The sequence below is a fragment of the Podarcis cretensis genome (genome assembly GCF_951804945.1).
Source record: "Podarcis cretensis genome assembly, chromosome: 9".
In the NCBI taxonomy this organism is placed as follows: domain Eukaryota; kingdom Metazoa; phylum Chordata; class Lepidosauria; order Squamata; family Lacertidae; genus Podarcis; species Podarcis cretensis.
The window spans coordinates 18,719,074-18,740,357 of record NC_137178.1 but is presented as its reverse complement, the minus strand read 5'-3'; the positions used below and the strand labels follow the sequence as shown (position 1 = coordinate 18,740,357).

Genomic DNA, 21,284 nt, shown 5'->3' with positions numbered 1-21,284 from the left:
TGACTAGCCCAAGGTCACCCAGCAGCTGCATGTGAAGGAGCGGAGACGCGAACCTGGTTCACCAGATTACGAGACTACCGCTCTTAACCATTACACCACACTGGCTCTCTCATATGATGGCCCACATATTTACCCAGGCTTTTAAGCTTTTTAATGAGTGGCTGTTTTAGCCTTCTGTGTTTAGCAGGCTTAATTTGTCTTTGATTGCACGTTTTTGAGAACTGGTTTTTTCTTTTACTGTTAACTTGCAAAAGACGATTTTATATTGCACTCTTGTATGCATGCATGCATGCATCTAGTATCAGCACTGATGAAGGGTGGGCTATGTATCATTTAAACAAATAAATATAAACATGCCAACCTTCTAAGGAGATAGGTGGAAAGCTCTGAGATTCAATTAATTGTTCTCAGTTCTCAGATTAGGTGGGGGGGGACACCTAAATTATTGCCATTTCCCCCACAGACGAATCATTAGTTTTCACGTTAATCCAGGGCATCTTCAGGAAACATTATGGTGTTGATGTTATGGACAATGGAAGAAATAACGGAGAACCAAAGAACAAAAGAGGATTATAATCTAGAACTCAATTAATATGTTACCAAGGCAGTTCTTGCAGCTGTTTCCCACATTGCGCCAATAAAGCAGGGATAAAAGAACCACATGGGTAGGACAAACAAGGTAGGTCCTTCCCAAGCGAATGCTGTTAAGCCTTCAAGTAATATTGGCATCATCTATGGAAAAAGCTTTTTCCATTCCACTGCAGCAATGAAATGCATGGATTGGCCCTAGGACAGAATCATCTCAGAAGTAGAAGAATATTGCACAGAAGAACATGTCTAGCCAGATGTTTATCCAGTGATGGATTACAAGCAAACATCTTGTCTCTGTACTTAATTGTTTTGTTTAGCTTTAGGACAGGAGCTGTAATTGTTGCAATGAAAAGAAGCTCCAAAAAGAGGGAGTGGGGAAGCTGGACGGAATGTGGGCTTCTGTTAGTTGGCAACACGTGTTGCTGAGCATGTCCAGCAATTTAATTTTACAAATGGATTAAATAAATTCATGGAGGATACAGTGGTCAATGCTAATAGTCACAATAGTTATATATTTTACCTCCAGTATTTGATGCAAAATGCCTCTGAATAGCAATAGCTGAGGAACAATCAAGTGAGATGGTTGTACTCATGGTTGGGTTGTCATATTTCAAAAAGGAAGACTCTAAAATTGTTAGGGAACAAAAAAATTTGGGAACAAACCCAAATAGTGATTTTAGGCTTTTGGAACTTCCTCCGGATGCCATTTTCCAATTTCACACCCCCAAACCAGAACATGTCAGGAATTTTTCTGATGTATGGCAAACCTATACTCATGCAGGGGTGGACTTTGGTAACCTTTTGTAATATGGTGCCCTATGCAAGGCCAATATTTGGTGCCCCAAAATGGATCTTCTCAGTTATGGATCTTCTCAATTTTGTGGTACCTCAGCTTGCTGTCCTGTGTGGCAGAACCACCTGCTGGTGCTGACTCATGGCCTTCAGGTGATCTTCCCATAGGCATCTGGTGGGGAATAGGATGCTGAATGAGACAGGCTTTGGTTTGATCCAGCAGGATTCTTGTTGTGGTATTGTGTACATTTCTTTGACATTTATTATATAGGTTCTGTTTTGTCCCTGTTCCCCACACTATTTTACATCTACATGAAACCACTAAGTGAAGTAATCCAGAGATTTGGACTGAGTTGTCATTGACACATGGATGGCACCTAACACTATTTTTCATCAAATTGAGGTGAAGTGGTAGGCATGATAAATCAGGGTTGATGAAGGGCAGTAAAGCGAAGCTCAATACAGACAATATGGAAGTACTGTGGACAGGTGGCTCATCTGCCCAAGGGAGTGATGTTCATCCTGTGCTGGATGAAGTTTCACTCTCTCCAAAACTGGGGTGGCTCCAGATGCTGTTGAATTACAAATCCCACAATCCTTGATCACTGTCCATGCTGCCTGAGGCTAATGGAACTCCTTGTTCCATTTGTGTTGCTATGTCTTCCATGGCACAAAGTGCCATTTACAATTAGGCTGGTGTGAAAGCTGAAATCTTACCAGGACAGAGTTAGCCTATCCTAAATTAGCCATGCTTTGATAATTTCCAAGTCCGGCTACTATAATGTATGTGACTTGGAGATGCCTTTGAAGATGGTTTGAAAATTGAAGTAAGTGCAGAGTGCAACTGTTAGATAACTGGGATTGGATATTTTGATCATATTACATTTGTGGCTCTGAATTGGCTTCTGGGCTCAATTGAAAGTGCTGTTTTTATTTTTTAAAGCCCTTTGTGGCTTGGAACCAAGGTACTTCAAGAACCGCATGCCATCATGTGGACCAACCTGTAAATTAAGATCCTCAGTGAAGGACCTCTTTCAGAAACTTCTGGAACACTCTCCCCAGACAGGCTCATTCACTGCTTGCTGTAACAATAGCACCTTGGTAGGTGGACGCAAATCCGAAGTTTATTTCTGCTTTATCTGCAGGTCAGTGTTTTAGGCTCATGGGGATTATTTACTGAACGCCCACCACACCATTTGGGAATTGTCCTTGGTTTTTTCTTGCAGGTTCATAGAGGTGACAAATCACTACTGCTGTGCCCTTAACAACCAATTTATCAGCAATGAATTTAGCCTGGAGTATACAAGGAGCAGAAGAAGAAATACAGATCAGAATACAAATCTATGATCAGGAGAATTTTTTTCGACAGATAGGAAAGTGTTTGACAGAGGATTTTTCCTGCTTCCTTAAAGCAAGGAGTGCCAACCTGTTCAGTGTGGTGGTTAAAGGAGGAATTTGAGAGATATTGCAAAGTGATCCTTTTAAGCCTTAAGCTCAATTGCAGATATTGTGAAGACAGTAAAGTGGATACTTCCTTACAGAGCCACAAAACCCAGCCAATAAAAAACATTCATTTATTACTAGCAAAGATAATATATAATAGGGCATATTGCACTGGATTACTTATACTGGAAGAAGTTACTGGTGCTGCCAATAGACTCTGAAAAGCAGTGTTAGAAACTGAGATATGAAAGCTAGGTGCTAAATAGCACCTTAAACCAAGGTTCTGGGCGCAACAACAGAATGCCTAGGCAAGCTTTTTTATAACAAGACTACAAAGCTGAAAATGAATGAACTTTAGCTAAAATATTATGTTCATCCTTCACATGGTCTAGTCCTTCTCCTGCCCACCCCCCTAATATTCTTATGAGGGTCTTTTCTCCAGTCTTCAGAGTAGCTGGCAGTGAGGAGGCAGAAAAAGGTCCTCCTTTCCTTCCATTCTGCAGTTTTAATCTGAAATCATAGGCGCAGTACTGAGCCCAGAGCTCAGAAACTGCAAGGCACTAATGAAATTCCCGGACGCAAAATGTGCCTAGAACAATGGGAGTTTCAAACACTGCTTTGCCAAAGAAGTACAGCAGAACATGTATAAAGGTTGTGTAAGTGTTAATAATGAGAAAACACAATCCTTCCCCGAGGAACGCGTCAATAGATTTAAGGAAGGAAAGAGAAGTAAAAACGAAGTGGAATGGTGAGCAGGAAACATCTGATTTCAGCCTTCTTAAAACCAGTATGGCTGCAATCCCACTAATTCAGTGAGTGGGGTTGTTTAATTTTCTTTTCAGAGCACAGCACAATCAATGTGAAAAATATATGAATTCAAGTAGGGGCCTATGGAAGGTGGCAAGGTGTACACGTGTACAAACACACAAATGCGCGAGAGAGAGAGAGAGAGAGAGAGAGAGAGAGAGAGAGAGAGAGAGAGAATCCTCTTCTTCCCTGCTCCTCTACTTCTTCTGCATACGCACATAAACACAGACATATATGTTTCTCTCTCATTTCTACTTCATAAGGAGTAAAGCCCTATAGGACATAATGGGAATTCCTTTAGACTCAGAGTAAGCTGTCCAGTGCAAGCCTAAGCATATGTTCTTAGAATTATATATCTACAGTGGTACCTTGGGTTAAGTACTTAATTCGTTCTGGAGGTCCGTTCTTAACCTGAAACTGTTCTTAACCTGAAGCACCACTTTAGCTAATGGGGCCTCCTGCTGCCACCGCGCCGCCGGAGCATGATTTCTGTTCTCATCCTGAAGCAAAGTTCGTAACCCAAGGTACTATTTCTGGGTTAGTGGAGCCTGTAACTTGAAGCATCTGTAACCTGAAGCATATGTAACCCGAGGTACCACTGTACGTAAAAGCAGATATGCTTCTAAAGTAGATGATGGCCACAAGTAGTGATGGCCACCAATTTGGATGGCTTTAAAAGAGGATTTGATAAATTAATAGCAGATAAGGCTATCAGTGGCTACTAGTTCTGACGGCGATGCACTGGCTCCACTGTCAGAGGCAGCGTGCCCTGTGAATGCCAGTGACATTTTTGACTTGTAACCGAGATCAATGGCCACCCACCATCTTCATGTATTTAAAATGCAACATATGAGATCATCAAAGGAAGTTATTCCTGCAAGCAGTCTGTTGGAGATGCATGGTTTCCAGAATGGCACAGCAATTGGACTGCACAATATGTTTTTAAGCAAAAGTTTTTGAGGAGTTTTCAGTCATTTGTGGTGTGGGCTATACTAGAAGGCTGAGAAGAGAAGCCAAGCAATGTTCCACATTGCCCTGCATTACATCTTGCTTCCATTCGGCCCTCTTTTCCTTCTCCCTGTTTTCCTTGGCCTATGCTCTGAGATCTATGGTTACTGATTTTCCAAGCCTCTGCTGGACTTATTGCTGGACCCTATTCTGTCCATCTGTTGGATCTGGCAGACGGTAACCTTTAGAATCAAAACAATTAAAACCTGACTGCACAATCTGCATGTGATAAGCAGGGAATTGAGCCAAGCCCTTCCAGAGGTGTCATCAACACCACTCTGAGTGCATTGCAATAGAAATGGTAAAAATAAAAAATAAAAAATGAGCTCAATTGTTAAGAAGCTGCCTTTTCGTTTTAATCTGTGTTATAAGAGAAGGAGGAATTATAGTGTGTTTGGTCTTCCTTCCAATGCAATAGCTGTAAAATATTGTTATAAGTTTGTGGGGTGCTTATACCGTATTTTTCGTTCTATAAGACGCACCAGACCATAAGACGCACCTAGTTTTTGGAGGAGGAAAACAAGAAAAAAATATTCTGAACCTCAGAAGTCAGAACAACAAGAGGGATCGCTGCGCAGCGAAAGCAGTGATCCCTCTTGCTGTTCTGGCTTCTGGGATAGCTGCGCAGCCTGCATTTGCTCCATAAGACGCACACACATTTCCCCTTACTTTTTAGGAGGGAAAAAGTGAGTCTTATAGAGCAAAAAATACGGTAATAACAATGATTTTATTATTTGTACCTTGCCCATTTGACTGGGTTGCCCCAACTACTTTGGGAGGCTTCCAACATATGCAAAAACTCCCCTTCTAATTCCTGGGTGCCAGGCACTGGGTTGAGCATAGTAAAATACAGGCCAAACCAGTCTTTCCATGTCCAGGCCAGCCTGAATGGCTGAGTTACTAAGCAAACCAAGTCATGACCCATCAAAGAAGCCATCAACAAGGCAGACCCTGCTTTGGCCACCTACCAGTCTTCTTCTAAGCACTGGAGCATTTTTAAAAAGTGATTACCTGGCCCAGTGGAGGTTAGCATTTGTGGTGGTGGGCCCTGCTAGGTTCCAGATAATTGCCGGACTACACCTTGTGCTGACACCAGCCCTGCTAGGGTCAGTTTACTGATACACAGTGCTTTGCAAGCTATGACAAGACAGGCGACTTTACAGTAAATGAATGTAGCATTCAGTGCAGAAAAGAGCCTTTAGCAATGTGTGATAAGTGGAGTAACTCAGTGATTCTTAATGTGGTGATGGAGATGAGATAAATATGCAAGTGCCTTCATTTTAATCTGTTACATTTGGGAGGGTATGCATATATTTTGTGCAAGCACAATTGCTGGATTCTAAAATGACCTAATGCAAACTGCTCCTCTCGCCCCTTGCTTGAGATCAAAACAAAAAACTGCACAGCGCATTTGTAAGAATGCTGATTTCTATTGCATTACCCTTTGTCTAGGCAATCTCATTTGTTCTTAAGTACCAAAGTAGAGAAGTTGAAGTGATATATAACTGGGTTTGGCATTGCCACTATTAACAATGCACAGTTTTCCCACTTTGTTTCATTCACCTTTTGAACTTGCAAAATATTGAAATGTTCAGTGCCTCTGTTTCTGTGATCCCGCAGTCTCTAGATTAAAGAATTTAAACAAAGTCTCTTGGAAGCTTCAAAAATGAATAACTGCTTAATAAATATACTTGTAAAATATTCAGGTGGAATGATACTTTTTTTAAAAAAAGCAACCAGTCAGGTGAAAGCAGAAAAGGGGTAAATGAGTTTTTCTTAATTCATTCCAAATTATGGATTTTTCAGTGTACATTTGCATTTTGTTTGTGGAGTAGTGTGTACGTGCATATATCAGGGACAATTTAGAATGCTTTGCAGGATTATAGTATTTACATTTTCCATTGTGTTTGGCATATTTCATGTAGTTAGAATAACAAACTATCTGCATAGAATACTAATAACACATAATAAAATGTAATGCACACCATTTATAATGTTCTACTGCTAAAATAAGTTGAATCACATATCTTTATATACTAGCACATCAGTATATTATTACACAGCAGCCCAATCTCCATAGTAGTGCAAGATCTGGGGATCCAGGCACTTTCTCCGGGTTTGTGTTTCCTTTGGAAATGAGGCACAGCAGTGACTGTGCTGTGTTTATGACATATCGTTTTTTGCATATATGTACACATATATATAACCTGAGCCTATGATAGAGAGGCTCCTAGGATTACACTTCACGCAGGTCCTGTTTCTCCCATGGCTGCATTTGATTCAAACTGCTGGCCCCCATTGTGCTCTGTCACCCTTTCACCAGCTTGCACACTGCTTCCCAAGATGCAACTATTATTCCTTCAATTTGGGGGGGGGGGGGGCAAAGTTGTTGCAAAAAAAAAAAAATGTCAAAAAATGCAATTTTTGAGATTTTTCTGTGGCAAATCAGCACTGCTGACAAGGACTGCCATACGTCTGGATTTCCCCGGACATTTTTTTTTGCCAATTTCTGCCTGGACACTGCTGTTGACTGCAGTATGCCAGATATGTCCAGGAAATCCCGGACATATGACAACCCTAGTTCAGGGCTATTGTGACACTGCAGTCATTAAATCCTGTGTCCCCTGCTTATTTGTATGTTCAAAAATTCTAAACTCACAGTGGCAAACTGGGCCATAGCACATAATTCAAACATCCTCACCATTTGGTGAACATCATGCTGGTATGTATAATGCCTTAATGATTCATTAATTATTTTGACCCTCAGTAGGTAGCTTTCAGTATGGGACCACACTCAGCAAGAACGATGGAAGGAGTTAGGTTCAACAGTCATAATACTTTGTTCCTAACTAAAAAGGCTAGGGTTAGGGTTTCTCCCCCTCCCTGGTTCACTAAACAATGATGACTGTGGACACATACTCTCAAGGGGCCACTTTTTAAAATAACAGCTTACCAGGATATTTAAAAAAGAAACATGCCAATCATTAAAAATAGTGAAATAAATGTAAAGGAATAAATCAGACAGGCAGGTAATTAGCCAAACAATAACCATAAATGCTAATGAGTTTTGAAGCAAATTATTTTACAGTTTCCGGATATTTTACTCCTAAGAGTACAAGGAAATTCTCCTGTGGATGACAACATACACAAACTCCATCAAAATAATGTGTTATGTTGGAACTGTTCCTTTTTAAAAATCTATGCTTATTTTGAATAAGATATTAAATGGGGGAAAGTTGCCAGGGACTGAAGAACTGAAGGTGGCACACTCTGGTTTCTTGCCACAGGAGAACATGGGCCCTGAAATGTTGGGTGAAATGTCTGTCAGGTATGCTTGAGTCCCATCCAACTCTATCGTTCTATGATTCTTGCACTCAGGAGAGAACACTCTAACACTACTTGCTGACCAGAGGAAAAAAGAGCTACTAACTGCTACCCATCCAAGAACATCAGCAAGGAACATAGGAAGCTAAGTCAGATCACTGGTCCATCAAGTCCAGTATTGCCCGCATTGACTTGCAACAGCTCTCCAGTGTTTCAGACAAGAAACATTCCCACCCTCATCTGGACATGCTGGGACTTTGTGCATGTAAAGCAGCTGTTCTGCCACTGTAGCTCAGAGGTAGGTCACCTGGCCCCCAACTTGATATAAATACACACTTATACCCAGTGCTTTTTTCAGGGGGTACTAAGGGGTACACAGTACCAACATCTTTGTTGTTGTTGTTACAAACAACAGGTGCACTGGCACCTATTTTTCGGGTGGGGGGAGCACTGCTTATACCTCACAATTTAGTTCTACCCTTAAAGATCAGATATCTCTCTCCCTCCCTCCCTATCTTTCTCTCCTCTACCCTATCCCTTGCTCCATACTGTGTGTCTTGTAAGGCTGATGGTATTCTCTTTTATTTTAATTAAGTGCCACTCAATCAACTGAATGCCACTTTGGGGGAAACTGTCCAAAAATGGAGGGCTAAAACATCTAAAGAAAAATAGAGGGGTGAGTATAAAGTGTAAACAGATTTCTTGAAACAAAAACTAAGAACAGAAGCCGTTGATCAAAACAAAACATAATTCCAGAAAGAAACCTGAGTTCAAAGGTGAAGGTAGAAGTCAACTGGTGCTTACACTTACCTCTGCAATGAAAGACTTGGCTGTGGATGGGTTCATTACCAGAATGGCTCGTCTCAGTGTATCCCGGTAGCGGTTCAGCTCTTCAATCCGCAAGGTGGCAAAGAGCCCTGTGATCATTTTATTGATGTTGTTCTCTACTTTCTGCAGTGCTACATCCATTCCCTGCTGAGATACTTTGTCCAAAAACTCTTGTATTCCTCGGATATCTGGGAACATCAAAAGCCCATCAAAATGCTAATTAGCATATAGAAAGACGACAAAACCGATTTTGGCATATCTGGGAAAAAAGGTATTCTGCCTCATGTCAAGCAACCACCCCCTGAAGGCCACATTAACTTAATATTCATTGGAACTGTTCCTTAGCTATGCTTGTGACATGTCCTAAAGTGCTAATTTGTGTGAAGGAATTTTTAGGCACTGGTTCATTTTGAAAAGAACCATTTTTAAAGGGTATTTAATTATCCCTGGTTGCCGTCCTCTTTTGCCCATTGTATTGTTCCAGATTCTGACTAACCCTATGGAGCTCTGAAAACTATTTCTCATTAAGTGACTCCTGCAGAGAAGAGGGCAATAAGTTATTTTTTTAAAAAAAAAACAACAACCTACAAGTGGTTTCATTTCATTTGGATTGAGCCTAGAAATCTCATTAAAACAAAAACACATCTGCCATTAAAATAAAAAAGACGATACTTTATTCAGATGAAAATTTAGCAACAATTGCATGCAGTGGTACCTCGGGTTAAGTACTTAATTCATTCCGGAGGTCCGTTCTTAACCTGAAACTGTTCTTAACCTGAAGCACCACTTTAGCTAATGGGGCCTCCTGCTGCCGGCGCGCCGGCGGAGCCCGATTTCTGTTCTCATCCTGAAGCAAAGTTCTTACCCCGAGGTACTATTTCTGGGTTAGCGAAGTCTGTAACCTGAAGCGTATGTAACCTAAAGCATATGTAACCCAAGGTACCACTGTATATGCTAACTATGAGAGAAGGAGAGAAGGTATGCTATCTAAAGCAAGTCTCAGCCCAAGAGACCTTGCCTCTGGGGGAAAGACTTCCAGAAGTAGGAAAAGGGTCTCCAATGTCTGTTGACCCCTCATAAGCCGTCAGGCTAAGGAGTGTCTTGGAGGGAAAGGGCAGAAACATCCAAGGGTTGAATCAAAATAGGTAACTGTGCATGCTCCCCATACCCTCCCCAAATCTACACAATCCAGAGCTCCAGGAAGGAGGTGAATTGACACGAGGTTACAGAGAAACCTCATAATTATGGTTAGTATCTTGCATGGAGTCAACACCCTAGAACAGGAGTCACCAATCCATGGGCACAGCTATATTTTCTTAGTGAGTGCTGTGGACACCCTCATGGATAAACCACACTGGCAACCCCTTGCCCAGAACACAATTTGAAATTCCTCCAAAGACAAATGGATATGGATAGGGTACCTTGAAGATGGAAAGTTTGAAAAAAATGGGTGGGATTCATCTAACCAGCCCCATCAGCAGAAGCCCTCACAAGGACTCCTGCTTGTGTGTCAGGGTTTCACCTCCCCTTATGCCCCTGGACACCCCAACATTGTCTTAGTGAACCCACAGAACAGCATCCAGGGGGGTGAAAAGGGGGATTGTTCCATGTGGCAAGTGGGAATGCTTCCACACAGGGAATGATAGGAAGAGCTTAATATTGAACTTGCTGGGTTTAGAAAATTATGGATTTTCTGCAACCTGCATATCCGAGTTAAAATAAAATATAAAGAACTAAAACCTAAGAGAAAGAGTGGACTTCTCTTTAGGAATCAAGGGATGTAATTGCTGTATTTAGCCACAGATACTTCAGGAAGTTTGAAGTAGCGCAAAACATTGAAGAATGGTTTAATGCTGCTAAAGTGCATGCTCATTCTAAAAATATACTTCCAAAAGATAGTGATGCTTAATTGCAGCTCCTATTTAATGTCTAAATCAGGGAAATTAAATTCAGTCTAATCAGTGCTGTTAGAGGCCTTTTTGGCACTTCAAGGCCAATTTAAGAAGCAACACAATTATCTGAACTGCTACAAATGTGCCTGATTTTAAGTGCACCATAAAAAATATATGCTCCTGCTTTAACCCTTGAAATATATAGCTGTACATGGCTATTCTTGCACTCCTGAGGAGTTATCAGAAATATTGGAAGAACTTTTTAGGTAAAAAATACTGTGATTATCTAATACCTCCAGGTGGTATATGAAGGTAGCAATATTCCAAATGGAGAATTTAAGTCCCTCCTCCCTAAAAAAATCAAGTTCAAGGGCTGCAACTCCGTGTAAATTAAATGTTTTAAAAGAATTGGTGCAGCACAGTAGCTGAGAGGCAGAGTTACAAAGGTGAGTGCAATATCACCTCTGCCATGAAAATTCACTTGGTAGCCTTAATCTTAGCTTCACATCTGTGATATAGGTATGATATTTATCACCTCCTCTAACACAACAATTTTAAGAATTACAATAAGATAATTTATGTAAAGTGCCCCCAGGGCCCCCTGGTGCCTATGCTTCTCTCTGATGCTGCTAGGAGAAGGAGAGGATTAAGTCCTGTCTGTCATGATCCTAGTCATGAAGAGTAATCAGGATACCAACACAAAAAGAAAGGAGGCAGAGTATTCAGCCCAGTCAATGTTGCAAGATGAAGAGCTGCCAGCTCTGAGTCCTTACCCCAAGCCGAAGCCCAGTCCAGTAACTCATTGAACTAGAGGTCTCCAAGGTGGGACCCCCAAGACAACACACGCCTGTAGTCATATCCTCCCCCAAAATCCACACACCAAGGGAGAACGGACAAAAGTATGTGGGTGCTTAGCCCCACAGAAAAGTCCTTTTAACATTCTCTTGCCGATCGAAAGGTCAGCGGTTCGAATCCCTGCGGCGGGGTGCGCTCCCGCTGCTCGGTCCCAGCGCCGGCCAACCTAGCAGTTCGAAAGCACCTCCAGGTGCAAGTAGATAAATAGGGACCGCTTACCAGCGGGAAGGTAAACGGCGTTTCCGTGTGCGGCTCTGGCTCGCCAGAGCAGCGATGTCACGCTGGCCACGTGACCCGGAAGTGTCTCCGGACAGCGCTGGCCCCTGGCCTCTTAAGTGAGATGGGCGCACAACCCCAGAGTCTGTCAAGACTGGCCCGTACGGGCAGGGGTACCTTTACCTTTACCTTTACTGTTCAGAAATGGGTTATGTCTTGTCTGTTGGGACAAGTTCTCTTTTCCTTGGGACCTGTCCAAGGTGCTGAAGCACCTCTCCCTTACCATTCTTGATGTCCAGTGTATGAAAAAGGGTGAACTGCTGCTTTCAACCTAATAGATCAGGTGACCAAAGGAGCCAAATAGGGTCTGATCTGGTCTTATATAATACCTTATATAATATAATGGTCTAAGTAATTTGTCATCCTGCCTATGCCAAACTGCTTAGAAACTGCTTTGATCTTTGATGAGCCACCAGCTGTTCCATTCGCTTGCTTCCAAAAATTTAGCCCTGACATAGAATCATAGAGCTGGAATGGACAATGAGAGTCACCTAGTCCAACCCCTTGCAGAGCAGGAATATTTCGCCCAATGTGGGGCTCAAACCCATGACCCTGAGACTAACTCTGAGATTAAAAGTCTCACACATGTTTGAAAAAGCTTAGCTTGAAACGTCAATGAAGCTTACCTAACTGTGACATGAGTATAAACTAAAGGGGCTTGTAAATCTTGCTTTGGCTTTCAGATGAGCTTTACAAGTCCCCTAATGATTCTGTGGCTCAGGGTAATTCCCCAATGTCCACTCATTCTTGCATTCACCCACTTCACCCAGTCCTCCAAATTCCTTTCCCCTGCCTTTTAAATATTGGTGCAGCCCAGCTGAACAGCACTCAATCCAATGGAAGAGAGACAGTTCCCAGTGGCCCGTGGGAGTTGTAATTTTTCCAAGGGCTGCTACAATGTCAATCTAGCTTCCAGAGTCAAATGGACTCATAAAAGGAAACTTGAGCTATTTCTGACTTTTGGGGAAAATCTCTGTGCTTAATTCTGAGGCAACTTATGAAGGTTGCGGGGAGGACTAATCAATCACAATACAAATAATAATAAACCTAGGACATACCTGCTGGAAAATTCTATGATGCAAGCTGCACTGAAATAAATGAGAGCTGTGCAAGAAGAGTTTATTTAAATGTGCAAGCACTGGATAATATTGTGGTGGATTGTGGCCTTGTGTTTGCACTGCAGCAGTGTTGGCACTCATCAGTCACTGTTTTTCCATATGGCTCTTTTTTCTGTTTAAAGTCTAAGGCATCCAAAGGGGAAGCTGGGGCTTCTTCCAATCTATCACCAGTGACAGCAAATGAGCAACCATGAGCTTGCAATGTGTTCATCCAAACTTAAGAAAAATGAGTACATGATTCCCAAATGGATAAGTCTACATTCACAATGAACTTGACCAGCTTTGGAGGAAAGGCTGGGGAGGACTATGCTCCCTGATAAGGATGACAAAACACAGCCACAATCTTCTCAGGATTTTCTAAACTTAATGGGAAACTACAAAACAAAAAAACCTGTAAGTAACAGAAAATCCATAGTTACGCACTGAGCATGTGGTAATTCAAGTATCCGTCATCAAAGTATACATTTTAAAAAATGTCCTTACATACCATAAGACGTATTTTTCCTTCTCATGCTACTTCTGAAAATATCATGTAACTCAGTTAAAGGGAAACACACTTCAAAATTTTCCCATGGTGATTTACGCAAAAGACTGCTTTGTTTCCACTGCTGATGAGGAAAGCTGTTGCATTAACAAATGATGCTGTCCAAATTCTTATCAACAGTGCTTTATGAGCCTACTGCAGTCATCCTTCTTTGCACAGCAATAGCTGCAGTAGCAGGGATCCTTCGTTCTGGAACCAAACTGCACATTGAGGAGGCATAGTTCAAATAGATTCAGAGAAATTCCGTAGATAATATGGAGATCTTGCTGTGCATATTTCCATGAGAATGTTTACTTATAAATTTGATCACCAGCTGCAAGCCACTGAGGGCCCATTCGCAGCCGCAGCATGCACTGTAGCAATTATGTTTCATAATTTAATTTTATTGTGAATTGTATATTTATTTTATTTACTCGTTATATTTATGAGGCACCCAATAAAATAATTTCTCTAGGCACTGAGTATGTTAAAAAAAAAGAATGAAATGTAACAAGAATTGCTTCCTTCAGCTGCAGTTATCCAAAGTGGATCTCACTTATATGAAGAACTACGAAATGCTAAAATAATGAGCAAAAATGGTTGCCTCTTGCCATAAGGGGGGAAAAAAGTCATTTGAAAATGTGTGCACTGGAGGAAACTTCTATGAAGCTAAACCACAGAGTGAGTCCCAAAACGAACAAGCGGAGAGCCTGCTATATCAGGCCAATGTCCCATCTTGACCAGCATCCTGTTCTCACAGTGGCCAACCAGATGTGACCTTTGAGGCAACAGCAAGAGACAGCAAAGGAGATTCCCAGCACACATTACCAAAGGAACCTGCACTCTCCTCACCTGTGAATCCCAGAAACTGACATTCAAAGAGCATACTGCCTCTGACAGTGCAGGTAGAACACAGTGGAGGTGGAACAATCTGCCTGAGTCCTGATTAAGTTGAACCTTAGTTCACCCACATGTGGGTGATCTAATGTTGTTGCTAGGAGCTGGTGTCAGCCAGACCCAATCACCACACCACTCCACCCTGCCCCAGTTTGATTGGAAATTTGACTGGAAACAGAATCAGCCAGTGATAGATGGGGCTGATGGATGCTTCTGCTTCTTCTGCCAGCATATTCTCAGAAGGGCTGGGATGGGAGGGGAAGCAAGAGTAGCAGCAACTTGATTGTTGTTGTTGTTGTTTAGTCGTTTAGTCGTGTCCGACTCTTCGTGACCCCATGGACCAGAGAACGCCAGGCACTCCTGTCCTCCACTGCCCCCCGCAGCTTGGTCAGACTCATGCTGGTAACCTCGAAAACACTATCCAACCATCTCGTCCTCTGTCGCCCCCTTCTCCTTGTGCCCTCCATCTTTCCCAACATCAGGGTCTTCTCCAGGGAGTCTTCTCTTCTCATGAGGTGGCCAAAGTACTGGAGCCTCAGCTTCACAATCTGTCCTTCCAGTGAGCACTCAGGGCTGATTTCCTTCAGAATGGAGAGGTTTGATCTTCTTGCAGTCCATGGGACTCTCAAGAGTCTCCTCCAGCACCATAATTCAAAAGCATCAATTCTTCGGCGATCAGCCTTCTTTATGGTCCAGCTCTCACTTCCATACATCACTACTGGGAAAACCATAGCTTTAACTATACGGACCTTTGTTGGCAAGGTGATGTCTCTACTTCTCAAGATGCTGTCTAGGCCTGTCATTGCCCTTCTCCCAAGAAGCAGGAGTCTTTTAATTTCGTGGCTGCTGTCACCATCTGCAGTGAAGCAACTTGATTACCAGACTGGAATTTATTTACCTTTGAGGCAACAGCAAGAGACAGTGAAGGAGATTCCCCGGACACATTACCAACAGAAATATAGCTAAGTAAAAAGGGTCTGGGTGAAAAAACCTAGATGGTCCATCTAAGAATAACAGCTGATTAAGAGGGCAATGCACTTTGATACTGGGACTCTATATATTGCCAGTATATCTTATGATGAGAGGAGTCCCAGACTTTCAGACTGAAGGAACAAGAGACTCACCAAGTCTCACATAAACTATTGTAGGTAGAATTGGGGCTCTGGAGATATTCTAAAAGCAGCTATCTTTAGTCCCAACTGCACACACACTAGTCCCAACTGCACACACACTACTTCTTGCACATACCAAATTCATAGTCACATTCTATGTAAGGGCAGATTGACTTAACTTCCAGTCATGGGCATATCTTTATGCCAAATATGCCAAAATATGGTACATATTGGATGGATCACAAGTTAAGAGAACACTGTTGCACACAGGCCTACTTCAGGGCTTCCCATAGAGATCTAATTACCACTGTGAGAACAGGATGCTACTTAGATGGGCCTTTGGTCTGATCGAGCAGGGCTTTTCTTAAGTTCTCAAGGAGCACACACAGCACTGAAAAAAATTCATGCTAATTATTTCCCTTGACTCTGCAATGGATACATACTACGTACTCTCTGACATCTTCTGCTTTATTCAAACAGCTAGCTTCCTTACTAGTAGAAGACAGATGGAAATTTATTTTATTTCTGTGAGCTGTTTCAAATGGTGCCAGGTGCTAAATCAGAGGAGGATACACAGACACAGTCAAAGGTCTTCCATACACGCACATAGACATTCACATACTCGTAAGTATTTTGAATGTGGTCATCAAAAAGCAGCATTGGTAGAAGACCATATGTGTTTGAGCTCTTCTGAAATGGTGCTACCATCTTCTGCATTATATGCTGGGAAAGCTGGCTTATAATGGGGTTTATTTAGTATGGTGCTTAAATGTTAGTTTATCTTGGGAGATTTTATTGGTGGAGCTTTAACACTGTCAATTCAACCCATAAAACCTTCTACTGCTCATGGTTTTAACTCTTAGAGATTCAGAGAAATTCTCCTGACTCAAGTTCATTCATTTTAACAGCGCTGCGTCAACCAGCTGTCTTTGGGAATGGCTAAAAGTTTTCATGAAATTAAAAGATGCCTGCTTCTTGGGAGAAAAGCAATGACAAAACTAGACAGCATCCTAAAAAGCAGAGACATCACCTTGCCAACAAAGGTCTGTATAGGAAAAGCTATGGTTTTGCCAGTAGTGATGTATGGAAGTGAGAGCTGGACCATAAAGAAGGCTGATCGCCGAAGAATTGATGCTTTTGAATTATGGTGCTGGAGGAGACTCTTGAGAGTCCCATGGACTGCAAGAAGATCAAACCTATCCATTCTTAAGGAAATCAGCCCTGAGTGCTCACTGGAAGGACAGATCCTGAAGCTGAGGCTCCAATACTTTGGCCACCGCATGAGAAGAGAAGACTCCCTGGAAAAGACCCTGATGCTGGGAAAGATGGAGGACACAAGGAGAAGGGGACGACAGAGAATGAGACGGTTGGACAGTGTTCTCAAAGTTACCAGCATGAGTCTGTCCAAACTGAGGGAGGCAGTGGAAGACAGGAGTGCCTGGTGTGCTCTGGTCCATGGGGTCACGAAGAGTCGGACACGACTAAACAACAACAACAAAAGTTTTAATTGTATATATGACATACTCTTTCTCACTCCTTGTTTTGCAGGGTCAGATTCATGTTACATACAAAGCAAACAGAGCAAAGGAAGGTGGCACCAGTGGAAGGCACTCCCTGCTGAAATACGAGAGGCCTCATCTGTATTGCCATTCCACTAGCTCTTGAAGACATACTTGAACTTCCTGATCAGAATGTAGTACAATATGAGAAACAAAACTCAAGTTTATTTTATTTGTATTCTGTGTTGTAAACAACAGACAATTATGGGGTGGTGTTGCCTACCTGACCTCCCATCACTGGTCTCACGTCAGCTAATTTATAGAAGTTTTTATATCAGGACAGTGTATGGCAATATAAGCACAACAACAAAAAACCTCATTAAAATACTTTAGCTCGCCAGGCAGGAGAGGGGTGAGGCAGTGGTAATACCAACATGGCACAAATGCACTGGGAAGAACACCAGATTGGCTCCACCAGTGTACTTGCACCATGCTGATCTCATCACTGCTGCCTTGCCCCTCTAGCTTCTAGCAAGCCACAGTGATTCTGGTGACAGGTCAGGTGCCCCACTGACTGGTACTGCTTGTAAGCTTCCTATGGGCTTATGTTATTGCTGAAGATGGAGTAAAATTGAATAAAACTGAATAAAAGCAAATAGGAATCTGCAACAATTTGCAAAGTGTGATGGGAACAAGCCCAGGCAATCTTCAAAGACTCCCACCCATCCCCCTTTTGCCCTCTGGCACAACTGCAAGGGCAACATTAGAAGCTTTTGCTTCAGTTGTTGATATAGCCATAGTTTGTCTGAACCCTACAAATTTTGGTTACTCTAAACTGTGCTTAGTGAAAACAAGCTGACCTCAAACCATAGCTTGTTTCAAGAAAGCATACTTGAGAGGAATGCAAGACTCAAATGCTCATTTGAACTCATTGTCATCCTGACCAACCATAGTTTATCAATGGTATTCAAGCAGACCCAATGGCAACACCATGTTGTATCCACACTGGAATGGCATTCTAGACATTAACAGCAGGCTTAGGACACATCATTCCATTCAGGGGTGATCATAGCATTGCTGGCACTACCAGTTAAGTCAACCCATGTCAGAAAGAAGCCAACTTTGCAGGGGAGTTTGCCAAGGGCTCCCCCAAACCTGAGTCTGGCTGTGATCAGCCATCTCTTTCAACAGAAACAAACACTGTCCTAAGACAATGCAAGACAGTGACAAAGGTCAAAGCAGCAACAAATAAAATGCAAAATGCATACGCATCTTGCTATTTTTTTTTTTTTGGTAGAATAATATGAATTAATGCAAGGAAATAGTTCAGTGATAAACTGTATTAATTATATGTTTATGGAGGCAGAGTGAAGTAAATGAGTATGTTGGAACTTGGCAAGAAGCCAAATGAGTAATAAACAGCTTTAAGATAGTCTGGAGACAGCCTAGAGAATATTACAGTCATCAAGCAGCCACAAACAGCCCCTGGAAAATTATAAGCATTTGCAAACGATTAAGGGCCATGGGATATCTTTATGGATTTTTATTAAAATTGTGTTTCACCTTTTAAAGATGTGTATGATACCAAATCTTATCAATTCCACTACTGGCCAGCTCATCCTCCCATCTTTAGACTATTTTGTTTATTTGTTTTATATTGTTTTAACTTGGGCAAGCTTGCAGGTGGAGAATAAGTTACATGGAGAATAACAGAGAACCTTTGACATACAACAGCAGAATCCATTCAAAAACATGATTGTGACATGCCATCTGAAATACGATGGCTATATGAACTTCCAGGTATAGAGTCAGTATGCCTTTGACTCCCAGTTGGTATGGCACATCAACAGGGAAGGCTTCTTGCATCTACATCAGACATCCCCAAACTTGGACCTCCAGATGTTTTGGGACTACAGCTCCCATCACCCCCTAGCTAACAGGACCAGTGGTCAGGGATGATGGGAATTGTAGTCCCAAAACAGCTGGAGGGCCGAGTTTGGGTATGCCTGATCTACATCTTGCTTTCCCCCCCCAAAAAAAAATTTATTCATTTTATAACACAAATAAACAATACAAACAGAAATACAAACAATACAAACAAATTCTTGTCTTATTCTTATTTTTTCTAAACATTGTTAGGTGAGTTTCCCCAAGTCCCCCCCATCTGATTTTCATTTTACCTCATCTTTAGCAGTTTCATATATCATAATTTTAAACCATTTTTTATCACACTTACTTTTACCATAAAAATCTTCACATTTTATCACTTACAAATAATACTATTTTAAAATACACTATTTTCTACTTCTAACCCTACAGCCTGTATCAACTTCCAAAGCTATTCTAAGAATTAAATATTAACATATTTTTTCAAATATTCTTTAAACTTCTTCCAATCTTCCACCGTCTCTTCTCTCTGGTTACTACATCTTGCTTTTGGGCTTCCTACTCGCCACTGTGGGGAACCCTGGTTTGGATGGATCTTCATATCCTAACCAGCAGGGCTCTTCTTATGTTATGTTCACCATTGTTTGAAGCTGGCTTGCTTCAATCAAGTAAAAGCTAACCACAGTTTGTCCAGGTTCAGACAAACTGTGGTTAGTCAATAATGGGATTTGACACTTCTGATCCCGGGCTAGAGGAGAATAGAGCACATGAGCTTGTGGCTCACCTAGTTCCATTCCTATAATGATAAACCATGCAGCCAGTGATTTTTGAACAGCTATTTAGAAGCTGTGCAAGCATCACATATTGACATTTGGAGGCCATTGGGCTGGGGAAGGCTGCAGAAGCATCAAGCAACAAGGTGCTTTTATTAGTAGGGGGAATCTTCCTGAACTTTTACCCTGCAAATTAGACTCCTAAACAAGGAAATTCAGCAATTATTGCTGGTCTCCAAATGCAGGCATTCGGAGAGGAACATCTACTGTAGCTCAGTATTGTCTACACTGACTGATAGTGGTCTCTCCAAGCCAGAGATAAAACATGGGACCTTATGAATGCAAAGCGGGAAGCAAAGAGAGAAGGCAAGAGGATAAAGGAGCAAAACTGCAGACAAACACAGTTTTTCTACCCTTGATGTTGCATGGAAAATGGCAGGAGAATTAAAAATAATACATAGGCAACGTAACAGAAAATGAGAAATGAGACAAAATAGGTTGTGTTGGGAAATACTTTATCCCTTTCACCTTTTGACAAATGCATGGATCACTTTTGCCTGTCTTGGCACCAATAAAACATTAAAAATAAATGTTTTCAGACCGTGATAATGGCTGTCTTTGAATCTGAGGCCTGTAGAATGCATAGACAGTAAAATGGCACAAACCCCACAATTAAGGCTTTTTTTATATGATTGATTGGTTTCTTCATGATGAATTCACTCCCCTGGCAAAGGGCACAAATTCAACTGTGTTCTTGCCAAGCATAATCAGAAAGCAAGCAGTCTGTTAGAGAAAAAAATACCAAAAAGTCAGTCTTCCTTAAAAAACCGTGTTCAAGAAAAAATCTGCAGCACAGGAAAAAGATGGATTCTACTCACTGTGGCCCAAGACAGATTACCAAGTAGTAAGTTATTCCCCCGCCCCAATGGATTTGCTTTGTGTTGATTGAAGTGTATTAATACATCTTTGCTGCCATGGATTCTAATGAGAGCTGCATTTTCAGATCTTACATTATTTTAGCTCCATTTTACAATTGTTCTTATATGTTTTGTAAGAGATTTAAATATTGGCAGATGTCTGAAGTATTTTGTTGGGGAGTCTGAAATCTCTGAATTTAGGGCTCTGTGTGCATGTGCTGCATGCAGAAGGGGCTGGGCGGGTGGAAATCAACTGGTCTTGATTTCAAGGTTTAAACCAAACATTTTATGGCAGGGAAAACCAAACTTGGGTACACACTGCATCCCTGGAACTTCTCATCATTCAGGGAACTGAGCTGAGATTATGTGATGCATAAATAGGGAAGCTGTGGCATTCCAGATATTGCTGGATTGCAACTTATTGGACATACTGGCAGGCAGTGTTGGTTATTCAACAACATCTGCAAGGTGGCAGGTTCCCCATTTTGGAGAATTTTTTAAAACCCCTTTTTGCATATCTTGATGCTTGCATATGCACACCACCAATATTTTTCTATCATTTTATTTTTTTAATCACTGGTCACAGAAAATGTTTCCTGGGTTGTTGTGCTATAATCATTCTTTTAAGGATTACCGTAGTTTAAATAATTAACATTCTTTATACTCCCCTGTGTGTGTGGAAAGTAATTGCAGTTTTAAAGGATCTCAGATTGCTTAGAGTAGCTGCTGCATTTAAAACGAG

At 41.6% G+C, this 21,284-nt stretch overlaps 1 protein-coding gene and 1 long non-coding RNA gene across 8 annotated transcripts in view; one reads left to right on the top strand and one right to left on the bottom strand.

Annotated features, from left to right (window-relative positions):
- Window positions 1–21,284, bottom strand: part of GRID2 (glutamate ionotropic receptor delta type subunit 2) — an 847,936-nt gene that overhangs the window by 356,953 nt on the left and 469,699 nt on the right. For all 7 annotated transcript variants that reach the window (XR_013842448.1, XR_013842449.1, XM_079990761.1 and 4 more), the window contains exon 4: window positions 8,776–8,981. Coding sequence is in view for 5 of the 7 variants with exons in the window: in XM_079990761.1 (XP_079846887.1) it covers window positions 8,776–8,981 (206 nt within the window). In the remaining 2 variants the exon portion in view is untranslated. The remainder of the gene's footprint in view (window positions 1–8,775; window positions 8,982–21,284) is intronic.
- The window catches only part of LOC307224488, a 491,711-nt gene that overhangs the window by 377,350 nt on the left and 93,077 nt on the right, over window positions 1–21,284 (top strand). The window lies entirely within an intron of this gene.